This window comes from Carassius auratus, chromosome 27, assembly GCF_003368295.1.
Source record: "Carassius auratus strain Wakin chromosome 27, ASM336829v1, whole genome shotgun sequence".
Classification (NCBI taxonomy): domain Eukaryota; kingdom Metazoa; phylum Chordata; class Actinopteri; order Cypriniformes; family Cyprinidae; genus Carassius; species Carassius auratus.
In genome coordinates, this window is record NC_039269.1 from 16,844,912 (window position 1) to 16,865,690 (window position 20,779).

The following is a 20,779-nucleotide window of genomic DNA, read 5'->3' on the forward strand; positions in this document are numbered from 1 at the left end:
TCCTGAAGTGTGTGGTTATCATACAAATTGGTGTCTTGTACCTTTAAAGGCCTTCTTATGCAAGGTGAACTGCTAAGCACACATTTAGCATATTGGTCTTGTCCATATATTGGATGCATGCTGGATCAAATAAAACAAAGTGCGCTTCCTGCAAGGTGAACCATAACTTCAGATGAGATCTGAACAGGACAACACAAAGTGGCCATGATCTATTATACAATATACACTAGAATATTAATACAGTAATGGCAAGGTTCATATAGGATCATCTGTCAAAACATTTAATTTTCATGCTTGATCATTTTACTGTAGATAATTAAAATGAAGTAATGCAACATATCCTTAAACATCTAGGCTAACATATTGTTTGTTTTTTGCTTTTTTTCATCCATTTAGTTCACTCGCACTGCACATGTACTCATAAATGTATAGAAGAAGTCAAAGTAACAACAACCAGTATATACCATTCCTTCATCCAGAATTACTCTTCAGATTTCCAGGTCCATTTTGGTGCTTCTCCTCTTCAGTTACCAGACTCATTATAGGGTTCCGGTCAGGGAACTTGGATGGAAGTTTGTTTTTGTTCTCAATTACAAATTCTTTATGTTGTTTATGTTGTTATCTTGTTTATGGATCATTGTCCTGGTGGAAGATCCAATCATGGCCCAATATAAAATTTCTAAAATGGACAGTCAGTTTTACATTTTTTATCTGTTGGTATTTGATAGAGTCCATGATGCCCACCTATCGGAACAAGATATTCTGCTCTCTGGCAGAAAAATAGGCCAACAACATTAAAGATCCAGCAGGCGTTCTAACCCCAACTGTGATCATTGGAGAGTATTTGGCCACCCAAACTATCATCCTCACCTTGCTTTAAGACAAAACAGAACCACATCCTCTTCCAGGCAGATTTGTAACATTTTCTTTAATTATTGCCCTGATGGTGGAAATGGGGAGTTTTAATGCTGTTTACAGCCACTTTCTAATTTGTGAAGGTTTTCGCTGCACATCAGAAATATATTCTTTGATTTTACTCATCGTAATCAATGATTAAGGAAATTTGGCTTTTTGCTAAGTGTTCCTTCTGCTCATATTTGTATTCCTGTGAAACTGGAAGCCAAGGCTGGATAATTTCATGTTCCTAGTCTCCCTGCTGTGATAAAAAAAAAGCAAATATGAATAGAAAAATACATCAGAGATATTTGAATCATATGAATTTCTAGGGGTATCAATAATTGTGGCCATTGTGTATTAGAGAAAAATATTTATTTCATTATAGCCTATATGTGTCATGGTACTCAGAATGCTTATTGAAGACTGACAGAAATTGTTGAATAAAGTCTGTATTATTGTTTTCTTTAAACACAAAAAGTAATCTCGTAGCTTCATAACATTACGGTTGAATCACTGATGTCACATGGACTATTTTATCAACGTCCTTCCTGCCTTTCTCTCGGATTTCTTCAAAAATATCTTAATTTGTGTTCCAAAGATGAATGAAGGTCTTTTGTCAGAATTGTGCATAAAAAACCAGCACCAGATACATAACTTCATTTTCATTGCATCTAGAATCAAATTTGTAAAACAAGACTAGAATAAATTCTTTCAAAATCCTAGCACATTAGAGACACTATGAGTGTAGTCCCTACATACATAAGGCTAACTGTATTTGTACTGATTGGTTTATGGATTTTTGTGCTAACATGATTCAGTATCTGAACAGGCTTACGATATCAGCGATCAAATGCACAAGCTGACAGCATCAGCTCAGAGAGAATGACAGAAATCCAAAATCACTCTACTGAATTCAGATGCTTGACATTCAGATTTTCACATGACTTCACTTCAACAAAACGCAACATCCTGGAGCACAGGTCCTTCTGCAGATCATTCAGGTTGAAGACGCTCTCACGTACAGTGCCGTCCGTCGGGACATAAAAGCAAGGGGACGCATGAGCATGTCAGATGCTGGCCTTTACGTAAACGGCTCTTGGGGCACAAAGGCTAACTACCTCCTCGCCCCCAGCCGACAGCTGCTTTTTCGGACGGCGCTCTGAGACGATGCCTCTCCAGGTAGACCGAAATGGCCACCACTGCGAATGCGCTTGACCTTTCCCTCCCTGCTCTAATCTGATTGTGCCTCCTTTATGTAATCAGCTGCTAAAGGTCACTGAGCTATTTAACATGGGAACCCTTTAGCTATGGAATTTGCCTTGCAGTAAATTACCTTTATTATGTTTCACTCACATGTCACCCATGCAAAAAGCTACTTAACTCCTTGGGTGTCAAGAGTCTTACAAGCGATAATGTTAATGGTTAATCGTTACTGTAACACTGTCCCATTCGAGGGTAAATCATTTGATATATCGGTAAATGGAATGAAGTGACAAGGATTTTACATGAGGGCTACTCTGACTTCCAGGTAAGTGTGAATGACCGGTCGAGCAAATTTAATGACACCTCTGAACATAATCGTGTGTGTATCTGTGAAGTACATTTGAAGCGTACAAAGTAAAGCCATCCTACGCGAGCAAAAGGACAAAATATGACCAAGAAAATATCAAGCACGACCATATTATGTCTTGATATTTATTACTGTAGAGCTAAAGCAAAGCGTAGACCTTGAGCTAATATCAAATTCATACATGGATAACTGTCTGTTATGCAAATATGACAGTAAAAACTAAATATTTCGGCTCAGTATTTCATTCAGCACTGGACATTGACAACTCTTGAGAAAAATTTATTTTGCATCTCCAAAATATGTTTTTCAGATTGACGGTTGTACATAAAGAGTCAATTATGCAAGAAACCTGTAATTCAGATTTTGATACAAAAATTCATTTTCTCTGAGAATATAGAGGCAAATGTCATAACATTGAACTGAAAGAAGACCCCCTACTGACAGGTCTATATACAGGATTCCCACACCTTTTGAGCAATGTATATCTATGATTTTTTTCAGAAGTTTTTTATTTTAAAAATAATTAATTAAATACAAATAATTTAAGAAGAATAAGACATACGAGTAAATATATAGCATCTTCAAGAGTACAGTAAGCTTCTTCTTTTTCTTCTTCTTCTCCCACACTGTGAAGCATACTGGGCACCAAGAGCTCTGTAGCAAGTGCATCCAATTTTGGAAGCAGAAGTTTTCAGAATACAGAAGAATCCATGTCATGTGTAATCTTTTTTTTTTTTTTTTTTTTTTTTTTTGTAAGTAACAACATAAAAGTAATATAAAATGACATTAATAAAGTATCTCACTTACACTCAATTGATTAAAAACTAGGACTCGACAAGGTGGACGCGGACCCAACTCTGTTAAATATGATTAAAATATGATTTGAAGATAGTGTTGTCAGTATATAAATATAAATATGAATAACCCAGACAACACAATCTTAAAATGTACAGATTTTCAACAATTTCATAACTCCAACACTGTGGTAACCTGTCTAGAGAATATTCATTTAAACACTAAATTTGGAATCTCTAGTATAATTCTTTTAATTGCAGAAGATCGACATATGATCAACAAAAATATATTCAAAACTAAAGTACAACCATCAATGCTAAATGTTGAACTTTTTCAAAACATCATCCATATACCAAAAAATGAAGTCCACTTTCTTATACCATGCAGAAATCAGAGTGTCTTCTTTATAGAAGTCAGTTTTCAGATTTCTGTCCTTCAGATTTCCCTTCCATTTCCACTGCAGGGGAACGATCTCTTCTATTTCCTCCACACACACACTGTCCTCAAATGGAAGCATGAAACAGTAAGGCTTTTAAACCCACACACTATAACACAGCACAGTCTGAAAAGGGTCCAAATGAGATAATTCATGTCTGTTTGCTCTAAATGGGAAAGCATCGTTTTCTAATAGAATCATATTTCACCCAGACTAAAAGCTTCCTCAGGAACAATTAAAGACACTGAAAGAGCATTGACTTATTCAAACTGATCCCTCCACATATGCACCCATAACTCTAAACCAATTGTAAAATTGCCTCTTTGCGAATGCTGCTACGTTTAATATGATCTTACAGTCTCTTTCATTAATCAACTACTAATGAGATTGAAGTCTTGCTGTTGACCAGAGCTAAGTCCTGCTTACTCAGGTTGAGATAGCCATTTTTCCAAAGAAACGATTTTCATGTACACAGGCGCTAAAGTCGACTAAAGGAGACTGAATACATAAATACTAATTTAAGGCAATAAACATTTCACCACACAATGTCAACAATTTCTTCTTTCTTGCGGAAATTCCAGTAAGCGTCAAAAGTTTCAACAGATATATACAGTCCTATATACTATGTACTATATAAAGTAAAACATTCTAAACTGAATATTTTGCCTATAGGAACAACAGCATCTCAGACACAGTTTTATGGAGAGACCTTTACCTGTTTGATTTCTTATAACCAGGCTCTATTTTATTTAAGCAATCAGCTAAAACTGTAAAGTAAAGTAATGCAAAACAAACCAAGTACAGGAATTATCTGAATAAGTGTGATAAGAAACCTTTGGAAATCCTTCTGGTAGTTTCATCGCCTAACTCTTTTTAGTAAACTTAATTAAATACAGGATAGAAGTAGTACAAGGAGATAATTCCCCGTAAGACAAGTGGTACAAATTAGCATTAAAAAGATAATGCTGCCCCATTGGTGTACTTTATCTTAAAGCAATATTGGACTGCACTCTTTCCTCTAGTGTAATATTCGTAAAACATATTCATGCTTATACGGTACCAATTACACGCCTCTATCCGATTAAAAGTGATGTAACAGTGGTGAAAATGCCATGCCTTCGCAGTACTCATGACTATTCTTTCAGACTAGTGTCATTTAAATGAAAGACACCCAGTGCTGCAGGGCTGACCAGTCTCATTCATTACTGAGACTAGGCTGTAGTTTATATTCTGACAGTTTGATACTCGAGTGCAATAAAACTTTTACTTTTCCCAAAAGAGAAAAAAAACACTTTGGCAAAAGTTTAGAAAAATGTTCCTCTTTAGAAGCCAAAAAGCATTCCTAGATGGCTTGAGGATGTGAAATGAGCGCTTTAATGTGCCGATAGCTTCTTCCCAGCCAGGGGTCAGGTAAATACTGTTCAGATCAGGTAATGTGGCGGTAATATTTTGTAGATCATGTTTCTATTATTTAAATGACATTGTGCAAGGCAGGGAATCACATTGGCACATGGAAAGGTTGAGCAGTGGAGGGAAATGATTTAATGTAATGGGAGGAATAAAGCATCATTAGCACAAATTAACTATTGTCAGCCGAGGTGATCTTGTTGGGTGCTAATGCCATTGGCAGCCGCTGAAGGTGGCAATTTACGCACAGGGGGTGGGGTGAAGTGAAGTGCACATCGGCGTGCATTTAGCGCCCAATGGCAGCTGCGGTCACAGCCGTTCCATTGGGTTTTGTCTCCTAGAGTTTAAGTAGTGCCAAGATGAAGAATGCCCATGTTTAATTCACGCCGTTTCTGTTTAACTTCAGGCCAGGAATGGGCCGCAGTCCATTAATTAGTACCAAACGGCCGTTCAAAACAAGATCTGCCTTGTACAGGTCGCCCATTTTCCCAGGTTTGAACGGCTGCGGTTTTACCTCCGTCACCTGCCAAGTAACTTGATGGTAGAAAATTCTGCAAAAATTCTGCACAGCAATTATACTACTAAAACACTCAGTGAAATCACCTTCAGTTCCAGATGCACTTAGCACGTTTTATTTTTGCTGTGCAGGTCGAACCTGTTGAGTCTTCATGTTTCGAAAATTATTATTCATATGTAAAACATTTTGATAGGTGCACCTTTAGGACTAAATGTCTATTTTGAGCGTATAAATAAAATGAATACAGACCTCAATATATACAATATTTTTCAGCTACCACTTCAAATAACTCTTACCTGAGACTTGATGATAATGCTGGTCTACTGGAATGTCCCAAAGAACCTTTTTAAAAAAACAACAACATTGAAATAATTTAGTAAATTTGTTAGGCTACCAAAGAGCATAAATGTTTCATAAGAATATTTTTTTATACTTTTATAACCATTCTGTGTTCTGTTCTACTAAAGCAAGCAATGGTTTTAGACTCCCCAGACCCCAAATATGGTAATGGTCCGCTCGGTAACGTACTTATGTCCCAGTTACCATTATTTTTTTCCAAGAAATGTCAAACTATCCATTTAAACGTAGAAAGTATGACAGCAGCCGATATTGATATCACAGGGCAGAAAGAATTCTGCTTTCTTTCAGGACGAGAGCCAAAATGATCTATTTTGCGTAATTTTCATTATATAGAGGTGATTCGTTGCATTTAATTAGTCTGGATTTCATGCCAGGGTATCGCTCATTACCTCATGCTGTCCGCCAAACTCTCCAGCTCAATTCATTTCAGAACATTTCTCCCTTAAAATATAAAATATAATATAATCTGTAGTAAAAAATAAAATAAAATAAAATAAAATAAAAAATAGTGGTCACAGACTTTGAACCCGCTACCAGTAAACACAGCAAGGGTTTACTGTAATTAATTACATTATGTGACTGAGACAAAAGAGCAGCAGGAAGACACATGATCATCTTTGCTGCACAGTGACCAGCCAGTCACGTGTGTGGTGGAGGAATAAACCCCTGCGTGGTAATTAACCCACTGATAAACAGGCTTTTCCCACACAAACACGGCAGTTGTCATGAGTCTCCTGAGTGTTTCTCACATGCATTGAACCCTTCATAGGGTGTGTAGGAGGGGAAGAACAGATTATTTCTGGTACGATAACAGAAATGCTGATAGGTGATGTGTGTCCAAGGGAAATGGTGGCTTTAGAGGGTTCTTTTTAAACATCAGGCCGGTATGATGTTCTGAAGTGGTGGGGCCCATCATCGTAGTGACATATCTAAATCTGCTTAGTTGGCGAGGTCTAACAGATTATCAGCCAGATTTGAGTAATAGACTCCTCATTTAGCCTTAATGCGTTTTGCATAGAGAGCAACCTCCTCTCATCAGTCTTTAAGATGAATCGTTGTCCCAGGCAAAATTTTAAAGATATTAGTCTACCGGCAACTGCATAAATCATAAGATTTTTACTAATGGGGCCAAAGCTAAACACAGTCCCACCCTCTTAAGCACACAAAGGAGATTATTATAATGATGTCAAGGTTGTTGCTCACCAGGAGCCTCTGTTATTTACATGAGATATTTTTGCAGGAATATATCACATTTAATAAACACACACAGAGAGATCTTACAATAATTATTTAAAAATGAAATGTATGCATTTTAGAGTTTTTATTTTTAAATTATATTTTTCTGGAATGATATATAGCTATTCCTCAGAACATAACACATTAGCTACACAGTGCACACTGTTGTTGAAAATAATAGTTTAATATACTATTTAAAAGATGAAAAAAACATTATTGCGAAAAATAAAACAGAGTAACCCATGGTTCAGCTGAGTCACTGAACAAAATGCCAAGGTTTTCTCTTGGCTCAGCTACCTGACACTGCAGAGGGCAGACAGAGACCACTTCGCGGTCCAGATCTGTAATAGTGGGATAATGTCAGAAATCCCACTCAGACTGATGCAATGCTGAAGGGCCTGTCATTATCAAAGACGAGAGAGCAGAGCCTAGTAGGAAACAAATCCAAGAACAACACTTTTTAAAATTTAAATATATCAACATAAATATACCTTTGGACCAAACTCTGCTCTCTCATAACAATGTACATTTAGATAGTTTTTTTTTTTTTTTTAGTTTTGCATTAAAGCTTATTTGAACTGAACTAAATTGAGAATACAACATTATAACAAAATAAATACATAGAAAAAACTATATTATATATTATATTATTTTGCTCTCTCTCTCTCTCTCTCTCTCTCTCTCTCTCTCTCTCTCTCTCTCTCTAAGTGTGTGCTCTTGTTTTTGTGAAATATCAGGTCACAACTCTGTATAATGTCATGGGTATGACACAGGTATTACAAGGAGAGGGTGACTTAAGAGGACACAACCCATGTCCCCATTTTTCAAAACGCTTATAAATCATACAGAATGAGTTTTTTTGAGAAAGTAAGTGCACAAAGTTTCCTGTGAGGGTTAGGGTTAGGTGTAGGGTTGGTGTAGGGCGATGGAATATACAGTTTGTACAGTATAAAAACCATTACGCCTATGGGATGTCCCCACTTTTTTCACAAAAACAATTGTGTGTGTGTGTGTGTGTGTGTGTGCCTATACTTTTGCAATAATTTTAGACAATCCATCTGGTGGTTTATAATTTAAAGCTCTATATGTTTTTAATGAAATTTCAAATATGTTCTCTAATACACATGACATTCATATTTTTTTAAATGTCGCTAAGGTGTCCAAATATTTTTAGGGCCACTTTCTATCTCTTTGCTCTTATATCTGAGTATATATATATATATATATATATATATATATATATATATATATATATATATATATATATATATATATATACTTGAAAATCCAATAAAACAGAAAGTATAACAAAGGGACTTTTGCCTTCGAGAACAAGAGAAGCTGAAGTGTCAGCTGTAAGGCAGAATCAAAAGCCCGCTGCTATGTTTCTGCTCCTCTGTAGAGCTTTTGTGAGCCCTTGCTTCTGGAGGGCTGTCACACAAGAGTACATCTCTCCCCTTCATTAGACATACTTCCGTCTGCGGCGCCCTATATCAGTCAAATTAAACACACCCCACGCGTGCTCGGGGACCAGTGTCGTCGCACTTTTACACTTTCAATCTTTCAAACTATGCACCCAAAACCACGTGCACTCTCGAACCAAGTCCACCTCTAGTATAAGATCAGTTTGTTTTGTACTTCTAATTCGACAGTGCTTTTTAACAGGAGCCCGCTGCTTGTCAGATGCAATGGCTGTGAAGAACCGGAGATGTTCTCTTGAAGGGGCTCTGTGAAGCACAGTCACTTTGAACAATCTCGCGCAACCCGCGCTCCAAGAGGAGCTGTTCACATGCTGAGGGCCCATTTCTCTTCCCTCACCCTTTCTTCTTCATTTCTCTTGGTTTTCATAAGTGGAAACTTCCAAGGGGGGTTGGAGAGGTCGGTTGCAAGCCTAGTCCGACTGGAAACCCTTCTCTCTTCTCTGAGTGTCCAATTCCTCAAGTTACACACCAGGGAAGCTTTTCATGTTTGTCAAAGCGCAGACGACTTTGGTCATGTCTCTCTCGCGCTTTTATCCCGAGTGGGAGGGGGGCCGACGTTCGATGTTCCTTTCGGTGGGACGCTTTGCTCATTAGTGAAAGGGACTTGAAGCTCTAACACAACATGTCTCCTCTGAAACAGGTGTGGAGGAAAAGGCCAGCGGGCCGGAATGGCCCCTGCAGGCTTACTGTAAGCGCCGCTGGTCGCTGTGCCAAAAAAGCGGGGGAGTGAAGGAGATGGAAGGACAAACATGGGCTGATGTGATATGTGTCTGTTTCCTGACACCAGACATCCAAAGCTGCAAAACAAAAGATGACACAAATACAGCGGATGGAAGAGGAAAGAGCAGACGGAGACATCGGCTTATGGTTAACCTCTAAATCTGAGACACTGCATAAAATACAACACTGTTGACACAACCAGTGTCAGGAAGGATAGGTCAAAACCCAGGCATGGGCAACAAGGCTTTAGAATTTACTGGACTGGAGGTATCTTCAATTTGAAAACATCTCAGCAGAGGTTTCATGAGATGGATGGTTTATTTAACCAAAACTGTTGATTCTGTCATAATTTATGCACACTTGTGTCGAAGGAGGCATTTTAGAAAACATCATTTTGAGGTCTGCGACAAAAATCTATGTTGTTTTAGACCTCCCGGGCAAGAAAAATGATTTAAAATGTGATTTAATGATAACTGAATTTAAATTTTTTGGGGTCTATTATGAACACAGAAAAAAAGGAGAGAATGGATACAAGTGCAGCTTAAACTAATTCAGTAAAGATGAATCAAAAACATATAATAAACTGGACCAATGATGAATGTCTGAAGATTAAGAAAGTTTATATGCTGGATCCATTGGGTAGGTTTGGTCTTGGTTGTCATAGTTGTTCTCAGATCTGTTTTTGGACAGTTTCTGTTTTTGTCTATTTTTTGGATTTATCTTTTTTTATTATTAGTCTGCATTTATATCCAGCCTATTTACATTTAGTCATATGTATGCTACTGATTTTCTGAATTAATAAATTTTCTGATAATCAGGGAGGTAGTTTTATCATTTAAATCCTCTGAAATACTGAAACTTCTTGCTGGGCTATCTAATAACTTGCAGTTATGACAGTCATAGCCATTTCTTTATGGATAAGGGCAACAATATCATATCAGATATTGCTCTTCAGAAATGGAGCATGAACCTAACTGAGTGCATGGCAATTGTATATGGCAGTATATCTTCACAAGCAGTCTATCTCGGTTATCCAAAGGGCAATGCATGTAAAAACAGATGTACGATTTGACATTAAACTCAAAGTAAAAGAGGGTGACAGTCACAAAATCCCAAAAGAGATTTAGAAAATTCACAGACATCCCCCTCTGAGTTTGATGGCCATTGACTGTAAATGCCAATGCTTCGGGTTATCTTTTTATTCCAGTTATGTTTCAAAAAATAAAATACAATATATAGTAAAATAAAATTAAAAAATAAGATAAAGTTTTCTCTTTTATATGGTTGAGAGCATAACTGTTCACCAGCAAATGTGCTACTAATAAAATAAAATAAACATCAGAAATAACTCTGCATATTATAGATTAATTGAAATGGCTCTGTTTAATAATTACTAATCTGCAAAAAACTGAATTATATCTCTGACCATAACATGTAAGAGAAGTAAAAGTAATCTGACTTTAACTTTCATGCCTTATGGAACATGAATTTTGGGTTTTGTTAGACACAAAATTGGAGCTTTCTCTGTGATTTACTGGGCTTTTGTTTACTGCTACATTGGCTGATACAGCCATCTGTTGTTGAAGATTGGACATTACACCCAGGCCTACAGCACTGACACAAGCAGGATGGATGTGTTCAGAATAGCATACTACCATAGTACTCTCAAATTTCCAGCATAGCATGTATATACAGTACTGTTTTAGGTGTATGCACATTTTCTGTACTGAATACATAGATGAACCATCACATTTCCCAAAATCTATTTAAAACTAGTGTGCAGTATGCAGTGTACTGAGTATTCAGTGATTTCTAAGCTAGAATTTCATTCTAAACATAGCCAGTGTGTTATATAGATACACAACTAAAGAAAAAAGTTCATGTAAAATATATCATTATAATTAAATTATTATTAATGTACTCTTTGAGAAAAGCAGTCAAACGAAGTGTAAATGAATGGAAAGTGTTATCTGCAGCATTCAATTAAGATTTGCTCATGTTGCACCGTATTTTATTTAGTGTATCTTTAGTTTTGCACCGTATCATTTTTACAGTGTTGCGCATAACAAATCACAGACGATTCTGTTGAGCTTAGAGCTGCAATGGCCAATCAGAGACGTTCAGATGAGTCATCGCTGAAACCCATCAGCTTTGTTGAACGTGTGCGTGTTCGATGACTGAATTCCGCAAATTATCTCATCATAAACAACAAAGTGCAGATAAACGTACAATGTAAGTAAGTGATTCATTTTGCAGTGTATACCGTTTCGGTGATTATAACAATACTTTTTTTGAGAGTGCGACAGATCAAAGTTAGTGATAATGTAATTTCTGTACATAATTTATTCCCTTTATTATCACTTTCTAATGTCTTTAAATGCAAATTCAGTCCAATTTAAAACATTTTATTAGCCTATACAAGACACCCATGTCTGGCTCTTGCCTAATAAGACAGGTTTCTGATGTTTGTAGTTAATAGATTTGGCTGCTTTTAGCTTTACCTTGGAGTTGGTTCACTCTTCGCCTGTGGTTAAATGCAAAACACTAATTCCGAGTATAGGTAACTATACTTGGCCACATGTCACTTTCTTTTTGCCACTTTCTTTATGCTGTGACCCAATTCGCCTTCTTATACTATTACCTAAAAGTATGTACTCTTTTTGTGAAGTAAAAGTACATATTTTTGAAATTGTACAAGAATAGTAGGCAAGCTTTGGGACATACTACTTCGTCCTAAGTTAGCTGTTTCTTTAACGGACACTCTGTTGCTTAGTTACGTACATTCTGTCACTGTTTAAAATGCAGTCAATCATCTTGTCAGTTTTCGTTTAATTTGATTTCCTACGTATTTGGAGAGAAATAAAGAGGCACGTCGTCTACAGGAAGTGTGATGGTACGTCACGCAGATGGGACGTGGGCAGCATGTTTAGAGGCACGATCTCTGTTTACATTTTTGCCAGGGTGGCAGGGTTTCATATTTTTTTGAAGCACCCCTGAGCGCCGCCATTGGCTACCGGACCCCCACCTGCTGTTAGCATTCCATTAACTCCCATTCATTTTGGCGTCACTTTGACAGCGAATAACTTTACATCTGAGGCGTTTAAAGACTCCATTTGTCCATTAATTATTTCTAAAGAAACACGAAAATGTATAAAAAGGATCCATTACCTTGTATCTTACATTATGGTCCCATAGAAGCAGTTTTTGTAAAAAATAGGCTAACGATTGCGTCATAACCTGCGACTCTCTGTCGCACAGTAGAGAAATTACCGTATGGACAGGAGGAGAAGCTGGCAGGCAATCTTTTACTGTCTATGAGGCTATTGGGGGGACGTGGAGGCATAAAGTCAAGGGAGATAATTAATCAGAATACTTACCAAAATTTGCTCCTGTTCATGCTCGCCTTCTCTGGAAGATTCGGTGGGTGATTCAGATTTCTCTTGGCACAGCGATTGGAAGACTAACAGGTTGCTCACTTGACATCTACGTCATCAAGCTTAGTTTGAGTCTGCACAGTACGCCCGACCCACAGGAAGTGCTTGCTTCTAATTGACTTCACTTGTCTCCATTGAATCCAATGGGGTCGCTGTGTCCATTTCTTTTACTGTCAATGGTTTTTGCAGACCATTGCTGTGAAATTTAATTGTGGGTGTGTTTGGCTAAAACGAAGTAAAATTGAAGAAGAATGGAAGAAATGGAGAAGTTGAAAGAAAAAGAGAAGGGGCCCTATCTGGATAAACTAAATGCCACTGCCAAAAAACGTTATTTGGACAAACTGTCCGAGGTAAACATCATAGATCCATAAGATTTAGCTCAAGACTGGATTACTACATATAATACATAGGAGGACTAGGGATGCAAGTTTTCTGAAGGGACAGCGATGACTGTTAATGTAAACATGATCGCTCACGAATAGCCTGTGTGTGTGATGCTGCTCTTTGCTGACTTCAAAACTCATTAGCAACTCTAAACGAGTCAGATAGTGAGCTTTAATTGAACTCCTTTAATTTGAGCTTATAAATACATATTATTTGGCAGTATTGAGTGCATATGAATGCACAGGATGCATTTGCTGTAGAAGCGCGGACTCACATACCTGAAGCGTTCACTCAGATGAGAGCGCAAAAACACGGCACAAAAATGAAACATATCACTGCAGCTTGAGACAGGCTATTTTAAAAGTATCTGTTCAAAAACAGTCTGCATTAAAAACCGTGAAGCTGAGCGCCAGTCAAAGTCACAATGAAAATATACAGTCTATGGTGCGTGCTTATTATGATTATTAGGGTAATCTACCGGAAGCACAAGAAGACAATCGTTTGAGTTTAGCATTGTGTCATGTATTCATTCACATAATGGCTGATATTTTCTTCTTAAGAAATTTTTTTTTCTTAAGAAAATATTTGAGAACTTCTTAAGAATTTTTCAAGAATTGCACTTCAGAACATTCTTATGAACTTCATGGAATTTATCTTAAGAAATGTATTAATTTATTTCTTAAGAAGATTTTTGTGAATCCGGCCCCTGGTCTTGATTTAAACTGACTGAAGGGGTAGTTGAATGAGGTGAGGTAGTGAGCAGACCAATGCTGCACAAAGTGTCTGGTGCAGGTCACAGTTTGTTAGTGGCAGGGGGAGTGGAAGGACCTGGAGATATGGGAGCTGGGGGTAAAGAGGGGAGGGGGTTTAGGTATAACCCCACTACTTAAGAAACCCACCCTTCCCATCTCTTTTAAAGAACTACAGACCAGATTCCCTTCTTCCTTTCATTGCAAAAACACTTGAACGTGCTTTGCTCAATCAAGTCTCTGCATTTCTCTCACAGAACGAAGAGAATCAGCTGACTTTCTCAGACCATATTGTTAAAACTACCCGGTCTTGTAGATTTGCTTTATTTAACATTAAGAAGATCAGGGCCTTTCTTTCGGAACAGTGGCAACCTCTCGCTCTCTCTCGTGCAGCCAACAACGAAGTGACTAAAACTGCAATTCATCGACTGGCCGCAATAAGGGAGTCAGTCCCATAGACTCCCCATGTTAAAATGTCCAAATTTACAGCAGAAAAAAAACATATTTACAGTCTGGTTCTGAAAATGATTTTGTTCTATATAGCTAATTTTGCCCTTCATGACAACTGTGAGGGGGGTGAATTTTTTTTATAACTCATCCATTTAAATTATATTAAGCCTTAAAATTTTGCATAATTAAGGGCGTGACCACTTGAGTGACAGGTTGATTGCCACTGTTGACACTGCTGTTGAGCTAGGTGGGCATGGTTTCAGCAGCCAGCTCCCGCCTTTTTGCCCATTTGCGATTGTCCAGGAGACATGGCAACGGCCTGCTCTGCAAACTTTGAGCTTCAAAAATGCTCTTCAAGAGCCTATGGTTGACGTCACGGACACTATGTCCATGTTTTTATACAGTCTATGGTCACAACTCCTTGTTCAAGCTCTTGTTCAGTCCAGGCTGGACTACTGCAATGCTCTCTTGGCAGGCCTTCCAGCCAGTTCTATCAAACCTTTACAACTAATCCAGAACCCGGCATCAAGATTAATTTTTAAAGAACCGAAAATAATGCACATCACACCTATATTTATCAGTTTGCACTGGCTACCAATAGCTGCTTGCATAAAATTCACCTACAAACCACAATTGCCTACAAAACCACCACTGGCTCTGCACCCCTTTAGCTAAATTCATTAATTTAGATTTATGTGCCCTCTAGAATCTTGCGTTCTGTAGATAAACATTGCTTTATTATGCCATCCAAAAGAGACACAAAAGCACTTTCTCAGACTTTTTCATTAAATGTTCCCTCCTGGTGGAATGATCTGCCCAACTCAAGCCGAGTCCTTAGCCATCTTCAAGAATCAGCTAAAAACACATCTCTTCCATCTTTTTTTGACCCTCTAACTCTAGCACTCTCCATTCTAATTCTATTCTATAAAAAGATGGTTTTAGACTTGCACTCTATTCATTTCTAAAATTTCAAACTTTATAAAAAAAATCTAACACTAGCTTCTCTATCTTTTTTTGTATTCTGTCTGTTTATTTTTTATTTATTATACAATTAACATAAACCAAAAAAGGCCTCTAACACTAGCTTGCTCCAATCTTTTCTATTCTGTTTTCTTTTTATATATTCATTAAAAAAAACTTTGCTACGTATACTGCATTAGGCCAACTGAGACTTGTCATAGCACTTACATTGCTCTTATGTTGATTTTGATTACTTCCATTGTCCTCATTTGTATGTCACTTTAAATAAAAGCGTCTACTAAATGACTAAATGCAAATGTAATTATAAAAATACACATTTAATTACACAACTATTTTAGGATCCTACTTTTCTTTCTCATAGTTTCTTGACTATTACAGCGCAAAGGAGGCTCAGCTGCCAAACAGCACTATTTTAAATCATTAATCTCTGGGTTAGTGTGCTGTGTGGGCATTCAGATTCCTATAATGTTCGGTGGCTGACAGCCACCATTTTCCATGGACGAGAGGGCTGAAGAGGCCTGTTGACCCCTTTCCACCACAATCTTCCCTCATCACACTGTGCGACTTCATTAACTCTCAGGGCAATATCAGGACTCTTTCATGGCGTTGTCATTATACACTGTGCTGTCAATTACATAAGCCTGCTGCTTAAAAGAAATCCAATGATAAAAGTTATTTGAAAGCCAAAAGGTCATCTTCTCCTGTTAACCTTAGTCTGGATGCTTTTTACTCCTGATCTCAGTATCAGATGTGATCAGTAATATTAGCTGAGTTTAAATTTTGTGCTTAATTGTTTTTTTGTTTTTTTTTCACACACATGCTATCACACAGAACAAAGTCAAACGGACAGAGAGAGGCGCTTTGTTAAAAGAACAGTAGTGAATCATGGAGAAATGATGCCCTCTACTGAAAAAAATGTGCTACAGCTAAATGAACAGTTCTAGCAGCAAAACAAAGGCATGAAAGCACAAAAGGAGTACTCTTGCGAATTTTATATACATTTTTTTCTTCTTCTTTTTTATTTGTACTGTCACATAACAACTTTATTTGAAGTCAGTCCTGAAACACTTTTTTCAAGAAAACATAAGCAATGCTAGCATCATGACCAACCAAACAGAAACAAAGCTATTCATTAATGTTACACTTCAATAAGCAGTTTCATATGTTTCTAAACATATAAATAAACTAAACTAAATCTCTTTCTCTCTTCCTATCTGTGGTTTGAAATTATATTTGAAACACCATATTCAGCTTTCCAGAAACATAAATGCCAGTGACTCGCTCTGAAATTTCAGACAGGACAGTCGGAGACATGCCATGAGAACCTCTGCCTGACCGATTTGAAACCCTCCTGATCACAAACTGGCTGATTGACAAGATTGACAAAGGCCAATCTTACCTGCTTGGAAGTGAAATATCTCTCTATGATAAATTTAAGGGTAGTGAAGTTACTGCATCTTCTATAATGCTGGTAAATGATAGCATGTAGGATGAACTCTGTAAATGTTGATACAATGGCAGCTGAGCACAGGGAACTGGTTTGGTGTTAATACTGGGCAATGTTACAAATTGAATACAAAGAAGAATTGTTACTGAGTGGATTTGTTTGGTGCTGTACTGAGTGACCGGTCTGACAAAGCAGTTCCAGCTTGTGGGTTGGACAATACATTTTCAAGACCCATCCCATCGTTTGCTGGATATGGATTTCATTCAAACCCATCTGAATCACTGAATCAGCCGGTTCAATATACTATTAAAGAGAACCAACTTAAAAGAATGATTCTCTTACACATCATACACCGTTTTAATCTCCATGAGAGAATTCACTCTCAGGTTAAATATTATAGATCAGCAGCAGAGAACAAATAGAAATACCCATTTTAGTAATGGGCAAAGCCTTACAAACCTTTATGAATCTTTTGTTTCGAATCAGTGCTTCGAAATGCAAATCATACTAACAAAAGGTCACATAGGCCTTATTGTAGTTTTTCATTGCTTTTACAATACATTAACCAGCAAATGACCTTAGTGTGCAGTGTTTCAAGCGTTCCAAAACAGTGAATCACTTCACAACTGATTTGCAGTTTCAGAAAGTTTTACACACACATAATTTCCATTATTTTTTTAATTCCATGCCAGTTGCAGCTTAATAAAAGACCGTCAAATCAGACTAATCTACGATTTTACGTAAAAAAAAGTATCTGACTAAATTGTAAGACTTGTCTAATAAGTTTAAGCAACTGGGCAGCTTACCGGTAGTACTGACTTCTCTTGGGAAATGTTGACTTTAACCAGGTTTAGTCAACAGAAGCTTTTATTCAAGGAAGGCACATTGATCAAATACAAGAATTTATTCAGTCACAATGTTTAAATACACAAACACACTCAATACATACAACACTAAAGGTTAGGATACAAATGTAATCCCGTTAAAAGTTCATGATGGGCTTAAGAACAATTCTTTTAATTTATTAAACAGCAGTTGGTTGGTGCCCATATAAATTCATAGCATGTATATTAACAAGCTGGTCAAGAAGTGTATAATCAGTGTTGCACTTGAAGGCGTTTTTTCTTCATGGTCTCCTCTGAAGAACTCATGCACTGGGTCAGAAACGTCCGGCACCTGCTGGAATAGTCCTCTGGACAGTCTCTGTATAGACTCACATGGGCTGGGGAGATGAAATCGAAACTTTCAACTGTCAGCCCTTTCTCACGCAACACTTTAACCATCTTCTCCACATCCCTGTACCTGATCACCCGGTCTGATCTAGAATAGAGGTACATCTGAGGCCAAGGTGCCGGGTGCTCCATCATGGCATCGTAGTGGTTCTTGTGAAAGTACTTGGTCACAGGATACAAAACCATCCTGAGAAGGAAAACAGCCACAGCAAACAGTGCCAGGAGGAAGTATTGCAGTAGCACATTGACTTTGGGCCCCAAGGTGGTTTTGAGTGCTCGGAGTGCCCCGATAACATTTTGACTGCCTGGAGCACTGTCCACAACCGTGCCCACCACACAAAGAGTGCTGAAATGATTGTTACTGTGCAATAACTCAACGATGTAGCGGTAAAGCATGAAGCCCCCATTGCTGAACACATGGAAGAAAACTGGGTTGTTCTCCACTTCATAGTCAAACAGAAGTTCAAGTAATTTTTGCGCAGTGCTTCTTAGTTCCTTGTAGCCCAGTGGTTCTGAAATAAAAACGGTCTTCAAAGGAGCAGTGTAGTGTAGAGTCACACATCCCTACCAAGAAAAGAGAAGCTGTTAAAAGTACTCTATGCATAGGTGTAACTATGGTCCACCTTTGTGTCCAAATGGATTGACTTTTAATAAAATTATCAGATTTCATATTTTTCTTTTGTTAGATTAAGGTCACATTAAAATTTAGTTTTTCCTTCCAAATGGCATTTATACACAGATTTGAATATCACAAGGCCTATTCACACAAAGAAGGCTAACCATAATGATAAGTATATCTATAACTAGTCCACACTAAGAGATGATAATCTTCTGTTTATTATAAGCTTGCACTGAAGTTACATCTTATGCTGATTTGAATAATCAAAATATTTAAACTTGGGTGGATTCTGATTGGCCATCAAATGTTTTTACTGTTCATCAGCTGTAAAAAAAGTTCAGGGAGTGATTTTTCAATGAGATGTTCCTCCATGTCATTATCAGGACCTTTTCTCATAGAAGTTATAGGTTACAGTATTACTAAATATTATACAAATTAATAGTACACCTATGATAATCCCAGAGTGAAATAATTAAATGATATTTATTTTGAGTAAAAAAAAAAATTGAAACACCAATTATAGACATCTCACAATTGTGGTTCTAATGATGTTTTCTCAAAAGTTATTCAAGTTATAATGCTCGATATGAAACATGAGACATGAGATGTTTGATTAACATAAATATAATATAAGAATATTATATTTACATATAGACAGACAGATAGATATGCATCATTTCCAGTGTAGCTGTGAAAATATTTTTTTCTTTGTTGGTATCTGGTATACATTAATTATTCATGATTAAATGGTAATGGAAATGCTCAAGATATTTTCTAAAAACATAAAATGACAATTCCTCTGTGGTGCATATTTGTAGAAAAATTAGGCATAGTGAGTGTGAGACAAGTGCTTTAGATAAAAGCGTCTGCTAAATGAATAAATGTAAATGTAAGTGCGCTTAAGAGAGATTATTTTCTAAAAGCCCACATGACCAGCAGTTACCATAATTGAAGAAAAAACAATTTGCAGGGCATATGAAACTGTCTCACCTGTTCATTATAAATGGAGCTGTATTTGGCGAGATGTTTGTCTCTACTGCCCGCCCAGCCCAGCAGAATAACGACTGGCTCCTTTGTTCCGCGCCAGTGTTTCTCTGTCAAGACAGGAATAATGATGTGTCCAAACAACAAGGACTTGCAGTATGTACAATGAGTGCCACATTCCTATTGAAGCTTTCCAATTTAACATATCTAAATTAAAGTTTAAACACAGCTTGCAGGCTTCCATTCATACGAGCAAGGAATTCTGACACAACGCAACCCTGAGCTGCTGTCAGCCTTAGAACAGCACTTACCTGAGGTGAGTGCTTCTGGAAATACAATGTTGTAGTCTATACCATCATCTCCCATATTGACGGTTATTTACCCAGTCGTCTGTCTCTCATTAATAATTCACTTCAAACGAGTGTCGCATTTCACTGCTCTTGTGCTGCTGAGAGGACAGTCACCAGTCAGGGGCAGTACACAGTACACGATTTCACAGTGAAGCAGGGAATATCAGCGTGCCATTGTTCCATACAACATCCGGGTCACGATTCACAAGAGACAAGTTCAAAATAAAGGCTCTTTAAAGGCACTTTTTGCATTTAAGATTAATAATTGTTAATTAAAATTCAAACGATTCAACAATACATATTCGGTTTCAAATAAAAAATATAAACTTCTCAATGTTAAATATTAAGTTAACGTTCTGAGAATCTTGATTTGACAGTCTTGACAAATTAAATTCATACATTGTATGTATTTTAGTATTTTAATTGTCTAAATATTTTAGAGTCATTGTAGGATTTTGTACAAAGACAGAGAGTAAGAAATTAAACAATTATTGTGGTGCAAGTTGTGTATATAAGCCAAAATTAATGTTTACAGTAATAAACATTTTTCAAACATAAATCAGGCATCTAATTTAGATTTTGTCATTTTGCAGATGCTTTTATCCAAAGCGACATACAATTAAGGGATACATAAAGTGATTCTTCTTAAAGAGGCAAACAGACACAGGATGTGCTTGTAATACCAAGTTTTAGACATTGTTCAAATAAATACAAGCTAGAAAGAGAAGGA

The 20,779-nt window shown here is 37.1% G+C and overlaps 1 protein-coding gene across 1 annotated transcript; it reads right to left on the reverse strand.

Annotated features, from left to right (window-relative positions):
• Positions 1–17,753: 17,753 nt before the first annotated feature.
• tmem53 (transmembrane protein 53) lies at positions 17,754–20,238 on the reverse strand. Its single transcript, XM_026206235.1, has 3 exons — positions 20,011–20,238; positions 19,706–19,809; positions 17,754–18,660 (listed from the first exon to the last, which is right to left on the reverse strand). Exons 1-3 carry the CDS (start codon positions 20,063–20,065, stop codon positions 17,962–17,964), a joined length of 858 nt encoding a protein of 285 aa, XP_026062020.1. The 5' UTR covers positions 20,066–20,238; the 3' UTR covers positions 17,754–17,961.
• Positions 20,239–20,779: the final 541 nt, after the last annotated feature.